General features: G+C 32.8%; 2 protein-coding genes across 2 annotated transcripts in view; both read right to left on the bottom strand.

Moving 5' to 3' along the window:
* The window catches only part of LOC106464805, a 10302-nt gene extending 8631 nt beyond the window's left edge, over positions 1 to 1671 (bottom strand). The window contains exon 1 of the mRNA XM_013924963.2: positions 1576 to 1671. Coding sequence (XP_013780417.2) covers positions 1576 to 1654 — 79 coding nt within the window. The 5' untranslated portion in view covers positions 1655 to 1671. The remainder of the gene's footprint in view (positions 1 to 1575) is intronic.
* A 5025-nt stretch (positions 1672 to 6696) lies between these two features.
* The window catches only part of LOC106464804 (ataxin-10-like), a 31608-nt gene continuing 27560 nt past the window's right edge, over positions 6697 to 10744 (bottom strand). The window contains exons 10-11 of the mRNA XM_013924962.2: positions 10119 to 10182; positions 6697 to 7087 (exon numbers count right to left, since the gene is read on the bottom strand). Coding sequence (XP_013780416.2) covers positions 6942 to 7087; positions 10119 to 10182 — 210 coding nt within the window. The 3' untranslated portion in view covers positions 6697 to 6941. The remainder of the gene's footprint in view (positions 7088 to 10118; positions 10183 to 10744) is intronic.

Raw genomic sequence — 10744 nt, 5'->3', positions numbered from 1 at the left:
ATAGTCAACAGAATCATCGTGAAGTTCAGGAAATACGGCAAGGAAACAACTGAGCAGCGTCCGTGTCGTCCTGGTCCATCGGAGAGGACAAAAACGGCTGTCAAGAGGAGCATCGAAATGGATCCCAGCTTAACGACTGCAGAAGAGGCCAAAGCTGGTGGGATGAGCCCGAAATCTGTTCAACGGATTCTCCACAGATTGGGTTATCGTTGCAGAGCAGCTAGACGGAAGCCCTTATTAAGACCTGCCAACATAGTCATACGAAAGAAGAGGGCAAATGATATGATGACTAAGCATCTGGACTTTTGGAAGACCGTATTGTTCTCAGACGAATCAAGATTCGCTCAAGTTTCGGACAGTGGAAGGATATGGATCTGGAGAATGCCTTACCAAGAACTTTGCCTCAACAGATTGCAGTCAACTGTGAAGCATGGTGGTTTCAGTGTGTTGGTTTGGGAAGCTGTTTGGGTTGGTGGGAGATCGAGCTTAGTGGAGTGCGTTGGCAACATAAATTTTGCGAAATACGTCGAAATATTGGAGGAAGGACTCTTGCCACTTCATTCCTCGGGTTTCGTGGACAAGAACATAACGTTGTTCCAGGAAGATGGAGCACCGTGTCACACTGCTAGAAACACCCAAAAGTGGCAGAAAGAAAATGGTATCCAGAAGTTGCCCTGGCCGAGCCAGTCTCCTGACATGAACCCCATCGAAAACCTCTGGGCCATACTCGACCGGCAAGTCAAGAAACAACCAAAAAACCAACTTCGAAGAGCGATCTACTCCAAGTTTTGAAGCAAGAGTGGGCGAAAATCCCACAATCTAAAACTGACGAGATGATTCTCACGATGTCCCAAAGGATCAACGAACTCCACGAAGCGAAAGGAAGATCTACTATATATTAATTAAATTATAAATATATTAATTCATGTGAATATGAATGAAAGTTTTCATTTTTTCTGAAAAGGTGGTGTCTATCTACTTGTGACCACGCTGTGTATATACCAGTTTATTATTGACTACAATAATGTATTGACCAGTTAACTGTTGACTACAATACCATGTTCACAAGTTTACTGTTGACTACAATACTATATTGACCAGTTTGCCGTTAACTACAGTTTATTGTTGACTACAATACTATGTCTACCTGTCCATTGTTGACTACAATATACTATATTGACCAGTTTGGTGTTGACTACAGTACTATATCAACCCATTTATTGTTCACTACAGTACTATGTTCACAAGTTTACTGTTGACTACAATACCATGTCTACCAGTCCATTGTTGACCACAATACTATACTGACCAATTTATCGTTGACTAAAACACAATATCTACAAGCTTAATGTTGACTGAAACACCATGTTTAACACTTTACTATTGACTACAATACTGTATCTACCAGTTTACTGCTGACTAAAATACCATATGTACCATTTTACTGTTGACTACAACACTAAATATACCAATGTAGTGTTGATTCTAGTACTATGTCTACAAGTTTATTGTTGACTACAATACTAAATAAACATTTTACTGCTGGCCACAAAGGCAGATGCACATTATACTTACCACATGAGAACCACAGAAAATGCTTTCCTGACAAGCTAACTGCACTAGTAACCATTATGAACAAGATTAAGATTTTCATGTTGCTGCTTCAAAAATACTTTTACGTCTATAAAACTACGTACAAAGTGAGCTTAGTTGTTGTATTTATGGAGCAGGTCTCACCTGCGGGTTTGTTTTTTATTGCAGCTTAAGAATTAACTTTTTTTTTCAATAGTCCGTCGTTGTGAAATGTTTACTTTTGCTAGAATAAAACTTTTAGTTCACTTTCATACCTCTACGTCATTGATTCCAGGAATGGTTCCTTATTCACAAAGTAAACACAGCTTGAAGATAAACCAACAGTATCTTCATTCTTGGTAGTTCTAAGTTTTATTCGTTCACTGTTATTGTTCATGTTATCTATATAAAATTATCTAAAATTTCAATTATGAAAATACGTTCATTTAGAAATATTCAGCACAATGAATATTGAACTATTGGTCATTAATATACGATTAATAGGACAAATGTCTTATTGTGATTGGTTCCAAAGTTAACAATTGCTTGATAAATAAATATAAAACCATCTTCAGTATTGTCTAATCTTGTTCTGGTAAACTCATTTCCAACCATATTCTTTTTCAAATATATCTGCTTCTTTAATTTCAGTGTAATCATATTCCTGTGTAGAAATAAATTTGAAGCTTGGGTTCTACACAGAATATAATCGGACTGAAGTATTAAACCTCAAATCGAAGTCACTTCAGTCTGATTATATTCTGTGTAGATTAAACCTCAAATCGAAGTCGCTTCAGCATAATTATATTCTATGTAGACCAAATGAGAAAAAAGAAATCATTTCAGTCCAATTATGTGCTTTGTAGATCCAATCTGGAATCACTTTAAGACAGCTGTGTTCTGTGTAGATCAGATCCAAAATTGAACTTAATTCAGTCCAATTAGATTTTGAGTCCCCTGGTAGTCAATGATAAAATCCTGGGTTTGATCCCTGTGGTGGACAGAGCGCAGAGTCCGTATTGTAGTTTTGTGCTAAAATAACATATATTCTGTGTATATTAAACTTGAAATGTTTTATTTTTTTGTTGAACTTTGCACAAAACCACTCGAGGGCTATCTGGGCTGGCCATCCCAAATTGAAGAGTGATAGGCTGAACGGAAAGCAACAAGTCAATACCATCTACCGCCAATTCTTTTCAAACCGAAAAATGGGATTTGACTGTCACTCTTATTCGAGCCCAAAGTAAGGATCGCGATTTTATTTTTGGTGGTAGCATGGCGCCAACCACAGGATTTGAAGGGGCTAGCTTTTTCACGTAATCTGAGTAAATAAACTTTCATTAATACGTTTAGTTATTTTCGATGTTTAACTTGTTTGTTTGTTTGTTTTTGAACTTCGCGCAAAGCTACACGAGGGCTATCTGCGCTAGCCGTCCCTAATTTAGCAGTGTAAGACTAGTGGGAAGGCAGCTAGTCATCACCACCCACCGCCAACTCTTGGGCTACTCTTTTACCAACGAATAGTGGGATTGACCGTCACATTATAACGTCCTCACGGCTGAAAGGGCAAGCATGTTTGGTGTGACAGGGATTCGAACCCTTGATGTTTAAATATTTTACATGTTTAACACTATATGATTAGATAATTTACATATTTAACACTGTATGTTTAGATATTTTACATTTTAACCCTGCATGGTTGAATGCTGTAACTGATATGGTTATAATGTTGTACATGTTTAGCTCTGTAGGGTTAAATATTTTACATTTTTAACACTATGTAGTTAAATGTTTTATATGTCTATATGGTTGAATGCTGTAACTGATATGGTTATAATGTTGTACATGTTTAGCTCTGTAGGGTTAAATATTTTACATTTTTAACACTATGTAGTTAAATGTTTTATATGTCTATATGGCTGAATGCTGTACCTGATATGTTTAAATGGTTTACATGTTTAACACTATATGGAAGTCTGTACCTGATGTGGATGGATATTGTACATGATTAACACTGTATGTTTAAGTATTTTACATGTTTAACATTGTATTGTTAGCTATTTTACACGTTTAGCACTGTAATGTTTAGATATTTCACATGTTTAACTCTGTATGGTTCGATGTTTTACATGCTTAGCACTGACATGCTAAGATATTTTAACACTTCAGGGTCAGATGTTTCCTCACGCATTTACTGCTAATATATTTACTTTAACCTCTTATCAAAGCAAGCTACATACATATAATAAAACTAAAACGTTAACTCAGCAAGTAATATTAACATAGGTTATATTGTCTTTGCATTCATTCAGTAGACGGGTTACGATATTTATGGCAGTAATATTTCTTATAGTTTCAGAGAATGTTAATTCTTATTTTGTTTTTCTAGAAGTTGTCCTTGAGCTTAAACGCATGATTCATTTGGAAAATAACATGATACAAAACATTGAAAGGAAATTGTTTTTATGTAGTTAGAAAAGTTTGTTCAGCTTCACAGTTTTACGTCACTGAAGAAATTCATCGAAGGAACGACAAGGAAACTAGCGTACTAAAATATTTAACGTATTAGTCTTATATGTGATACTGAGGGATGAAAGAGGCAAATAGCTTCCAAAATTCTAAAACTCACGAACGAACTGAACAAGAAATTATAACTTATCATTTTTCTACTTGTAATTAACTCCTGATTTTTAATCTTCTACTTGTAAGTTCAAACTGTTACTTGTAACTCCAGCGTTTATCATCTTCTACTTGTAAGTTCATACTTTTTACTTGTAACTCATGATTTTTAATCTTCTGCTTATAAGTTCAAACTGTTACTTGTAATTCCAGCGTTTATCATCTTCTGCTTATAAGTTCAAACTGTTACTTGTAACTCCAGCGTTTATCATCTTCTACTTGTAAGTTCATACTTTTTACTTGTAACTCATGGTTTTTAATCTTCTGCTTATAAGTCCAAACTGTTACTTGTAACTCCTGCGTTTATCTGAAGCTAATCATCTTAAAATTTCTGCATATCGCTGAACACTGTAAAAGGAATGCTGGTGGCGATGATAAGTTGGAAGAAGTTAGTTTAACTGAGAGACAGTCGGCAAATGTTTGGGGTTTGATTTACAAGAGAACCCTCACGTGCCTATAGAATCTTATGAGTGTCTCAATAAAAATCAACAAGGTAGTAGTTAAAAAACAGAACAAAATGTTTTTTTTATACTTTTACTATATAGTAACTGTCCGGGGTTCTGTCATAATTCAATTCTTGACTATGATAGTTGTGGGGTTCTTTACACTATACGTCTGTTTACACAAGTTAATTTTGTCGAGCAATAACAGAGTCAACGGGAGATAGTTAAGTTATAAGAACTTATGAATGAAAGTAAACAATAATATATCAACTATACAATAGATGCCATATCCAGTGCCAACGAGACCTTTCGCGAAATACGAGGACTCATCACGACGTCTGGAATATAGTAGTAGTACAGACGCTACATTATCAACTTATTGCTAAGAGGTGAACTCGGTTAAGTAAGTAAGTGACTTGTAATTATTATTAGTTGTTGGCAGATATAGTGTGGTTAAAATATTAACTGTTCTTCAAGATACACTACGTTTGTACTTATATTGACAACGCTCGGTTACCACAGTTTTTGTTTCTTGTTTACATCCATCGATACTGTATGTTATATCTGGTTTATATCATTATCAGGCAGCCCTATTCTGTCATTCAAACTGACTGATAAAATGATAGATACTGTTATAAGCTATATTTTTCATGCTGAAATTTAGATGTTAGCTAGAAGGGGATGACGTTAAGCAAACTCATGAGAGTAGGCCTAGAAAATTCTATATTGACGCCACGAAAACCTAGACTTTGCGAAATATGTACAACAAGGATTAGATTATAAATATGGGTGAGCTAGCTAATTGGCTAGGTACGCTTGCAGTGAACCATCACGATTTATTTTCTAACTGATAGAGTGAACAAGTCAGTGAATTTATGTTTGTGGATGTGTGTTAGCTAACGAGCATATTGAGTTATCTTGTACAAATATGTTGATTTTTACGTTAGTAGTATTCAAGTAACGTAACTGTAAACGTAGGCTTACAAAATGTACAAGTCTGTAAGGAAACTTTTAAGGAGGAAATAAAAGTAATTTGTTATTATGTGAACTGGACATTGAATCATTTTTACCAGATAATTTAAAAGAACTCGGCACCAAACAAGAATGGTACAACGATTATAGTAGTTGTAGGCTTACCAGTTAAGAAGATAGTCTTTTGTTTATGCTCCCATTTTAAATTTATAATATCGAAACTTTCTAGAGCTGTGTTTACATATTTCCAACATGATAAGCTGTCTCGTGTATTGTATGAATTATACAATTAGTGTGAGAAAACAGAACACTTTTATGTGCTGCAAACATGTTTTATATAAACATGATGTCAAATTTTCATGTTTAACTTTTAGTAATGACGTGATTCAAAGACTTTTTATATAAACATAACGTCAAGTTTTCATGTTAACTTATAGTAATGACGTGCTTCAAACGCGTTTTATATAAACATAATGTCAAGTTTTCGTGGTTAACTTTTAGTAATGACGTGTTTCAAACACGTTTTATATAAACATAATGTCAAGTTTTCATGTTTAACTTTTAGTAATGACGTGCTTCAAACACGTTTTATATAAACATAATGTCAAGTTTTCGTGGTTAACTTTTAGTAATGACGTGCTTCAAAAACGTTTTATATAAACATAATGTCAAGTTTTCATGTTTAACTTTAGAATGACGTGCTTCAAACGTGTTTTATATAAACATAATGTCAAGTTTTCGTGTTTAACTTTTAGTAATGACGTGCTTCAAACGTGTTTTATATAAACATAATGTCAAGTTTTCATGTTTAACTTTTAGAAATGACGTGCTTCAAACGTGTTTTATGTAAACATAATGTCAAGTTTTCATGTTTAACTTTTAGTAATGACGTGCTTCAAACGTGTTTTATGTAAACATAATGTCAAGTTTTCATGTTTAACTTTTAGTAATGACGTGCTTCAAAGACGTTTTATATAAACATAATGTCAAGTTTTCATGTTTAACTTTTAGTAATTTTATTCAGCTTAGCCACTTATTATGCATAACTGGTTTATGACATTCAATAGAACTTTGATACAAGATTTTCATTTTGCTTTATATAATGCAAAATATCAATATAAGCCTGATGGTCAATTATGTCCCTTACAGCACGTGTGAATTGTATTTTGAAAAATAATTAACATAACAAATGTATTTTTTTCTTCACAAAACCACTCAACATTTACTAAAACATCTCAAGACTACAGACATATTAAGTTCAAGTCCATACTGATTTCATGATCTCTCTAGTTGTCCAAGTTCAGTCAGAATATCATTATTAACAAGAACACCTGTAGCTGACATGTTGGCTACCACTTTTTGATTTTCTTTGTTTTTGTTCAGTAGATTTCGTATAGCAAAAATTGACCACTGTAAAATATCTGAACATTTTTTCGTCAGGAAGAAAATAAAATACTTTTCCGTATTACTATAAATTCCATCTCTAAATACTAAAATGAAATGTGTACAAATTAAAATTTAGGTAATGTTCTAAAATCTTAGATCTACTACATATTGTCAGTTTTCCCACTAAAAACCATTCTTTTATACTAACTTTTCCACTCATTAACGATAAATCGTTCATTCATATCATCTAAACTCTCCCATATTAAACAAGCACTTTTTATTATGTTTATACTTACACAAATAATACAATCTCTTTCTTTAATCACGTAAATATATATATATATATTACACTTATACAAAACATACACAATCTATTAATTTTCTGTTGTATAAATGGAGTAATGGAAATATTATGGGAATGTTACCCTTTTACCACAATAAAATGAACGACACAGTCATATGTTGATAGCTTATACTGTGACTGATTGTCATTCAACATACACAATCTATTAATTTTCTGTTGTATAAATGGAGTAATGGAAATATTATGGGAATGTTACCCTTTTACCACAATAAAATGAACGACACAGTCATATGTTGATAGCTTATACTGTGACTGGTTGTCATTCAACATACACAATCTATTAATTTTCTGTTGTATAAATGGAGTAATGGAAATATTATGGGAATGTTACCCTTTTACCACAATAAAATGAACGACACAGTCATATGTTGATAGCTTATACCGTGACTGGTTGTCATTCAACATACACAATCTATTAATTTTCTGTTGTATAAATGAAGTAATGGAAATATTATGGGAATGTTACCCTTTTACCACAATAGAATGAACGACACAGTCATATGTTGATAGCTTATACCATGACTGGTTGTCATTCAACCAACGAAAAGCGGAAAGTATACAGCTTATAAAATACAGCCGGTTGCTGTAGTAATAATAGTGTTTCCTATAAATGGTTGCAAGGATTGAATTACCACATGCCAAGCATGCGGAAATCAAAGTTCTGGCTGGTTAAGAACACTCCATTCAAACAATTGTGGCAAGACACTGATAATACTATGTGAAAATAGCATTGTTATTGATAGAAGTTGTCAAAGTAGGAAAATCAAAATTCTCAAAAAGTAATGTTAATTATCAAGTACAGACCTTGTCAATAACTTTGTGAAAGTTACCTCAAGAACATTAAGATGTAAAATAGCCTGAATTGATCTCATAGAATGTGTAGTTGCTATGAATGGGTAACAAACTAAAAGGCTTTAATGTAACAGTAGAAGGAACAATGCTAGAGGTGTGAATCCAAGTTCAAATTGTTCAGTATCAACTAAACACAGTTTAGTCAATGTACAACATGTATAGTGAAGCATAGTGGGGGTCAGTATAATTTTGGGGCTGCTAATGGTGTTGGTGATATATTTGATGGCATTCTTAACTGATGACAATTAAAGACATTATAATTCATCATGCTATTTACATAGATACATGACTTAATGTGTGGGTTTCCATCTTCCAGCAATACAATGATCCTATCACACAGCAGATGTGATAAAATGATATCTTAAAGGTTAATGGAACATTCATAATTACAGTTTGGCTTACACAATATCTTCATATGGACATTCTTAAAGTTGAATGGATTAATGTAAAAACTTATAAGGTCAGAAGGTGACCAAAAAACCTGGACGAATTATGGGGGAGTGATAGAGGATATTAGGGACAATATTCCACAATGACTTACTGATAAAATAATATGCAACACTCTGTGTAAAACAGAGGGCTTACATAAGAAACACTAGCTTTTTACCACTTAAACTTTTCATGTGTATTTCCTGGGATAATGTTTGTACCACTATTAAGTTTCTTGGGATAATGTTTATACCACTATTAAGTTTCCTGGGATAATGTTTGTACCACTATTAAGTTTTCTGGGATAATGTTTGTACCACTATTAAGTTCCTGGGATAATGTTTGTACCACTATTAAGTTTCTTGGGATAATGTTTGTACCACTATTAAGTTTCCTGGGATAATGTTTGCACCACTATTAAGTTCCTGGGATAATGTTTGTACCACTATTAAGTTCCTGGGATAATGTTTGTACCACTATTAAGTTTCCTTGGTAATGTTTGTACCACTATTAAGTTTCTTGGGATAATGTTTATACCACTATTAAGTTTCCTGGGATAATGTTTGTACCACTATTAAGTTCTTGCGATAATGTTTGTACCACTATTAAGTTCCTGGGATAATGTTTGTACCACTATTAAGTTCCTGGGATAATGTTTGTACCACTGTTAAGTTCCTGGGATAATATTTGTACCACTATTAAGTTCCTGGGATAATGTTTGTACCACTATTAAGTTCCTGGGATAATGTTTGTACCACTATTAAGTTCTTGCAATAATGTTTGTACCACTATTAAGTTCCTGGGATAAAGTTTGTACCACTATTAAGTTCCTTATATAGTTGTTTGTAACTCCTCTTCTGTTTCCATTACTGAATTTTACACTCAGCTGTCTTTCTTCTATTGCATAAATACATTTTATCCTTAGATGAATGATACACCATACGTTACTGTCATCTTATGCACACTTAAACTGTCTCTTTCTTTCGTTGTGTAAATATATCTCGTGCTGATGCTGTCTTTCTTTTGACACATAAATATATATATATAAAGCTAAAATAAACCATGTGTTGTCATGTAAATATAGCTCAAGCTGAAATAAACTATACAATCTCTCTCTCTTTCACCATGTACATATATATTACACTTACACAACTCAGTCTTTCATTGTGTGAATATATTTTACATGAACCTGTCTCATTCACCAGACAGATATAGAAAAATATGATATATGAAATATTAAAAATTACTCTCCATATACCTGTGTCATAGCCCTATGCTCTTTACTTCAAACTGGAAAATAAATTTATATTCTAAATTAATGCTATTTTTAAAATTATAAACACAAACTACTAGTAGCAGCAGTAACAGAACACCAGACTTTTACAAAACAATAATACTTTTTAAATAATTTAAAAGGATACATGGATTTCGTGCATCTAAATTACAGCAGTCTAATATCAATGGGATACCATCTAAGTTTCTAACCTGAAAATAAATAAAAACTGTGATCAAACATAGAAACTATTCAGCTCTGTTTGGTTTAAAATTTCAGAAAAATCAACAAAGTTATGAGCATACATAGTTAACTTAACTGACATAAGATCTCTTCATATACAATTAACGGATACAAGGTGTCTTCATATACAATAAATTTAACTGACATACGATCTTTTCACATACAATTAATTTAACTGACATAAGATCTCTTCATATACAATTAAGTTAACGGATACAAGGTGTCTTCACATACAATAAATTTAACTGACATAAGATCTCTTCATATACAATTAAGTTAACGGATACAAGGTGTCTTCACATACAATAAATTTAACTGACATACGATCTTTTCACATACAATTAATTTAACTGATATAAGATCTCTTCACATACAATTAAGTTAACAGATACAAGGTCTCTTCATATAGAATTAATTTAACTGATATAAGATCTCTTCACATACAATTAATTTAATGGACAAAAGATCTCTTCACATACAATGAATTAACTAGATATAAGAATCTACTTACACTATACTAATTAAATTTAA

Source organism: Limulus polyphemus, unplaced genomic scaffold, assembly GCF_000517525.1.
Source record: "Limulus polyphemus unplaced genomic scaffold, Limulus_polyphemus-2.1.2 Scaffold1746, whole genome shotgun sequence".
NCBI classification, from domain to species: Eukaryota; Metazoa; Arthropoda; class Merostomata; order Xiphosura; family Limulidae; genus Limulus; species Limulus polyphemus.
Note: the sequence above shows the minus strand (reverse complement) of the source record. Positions and strands in the feature narration are given on the sequence as shown.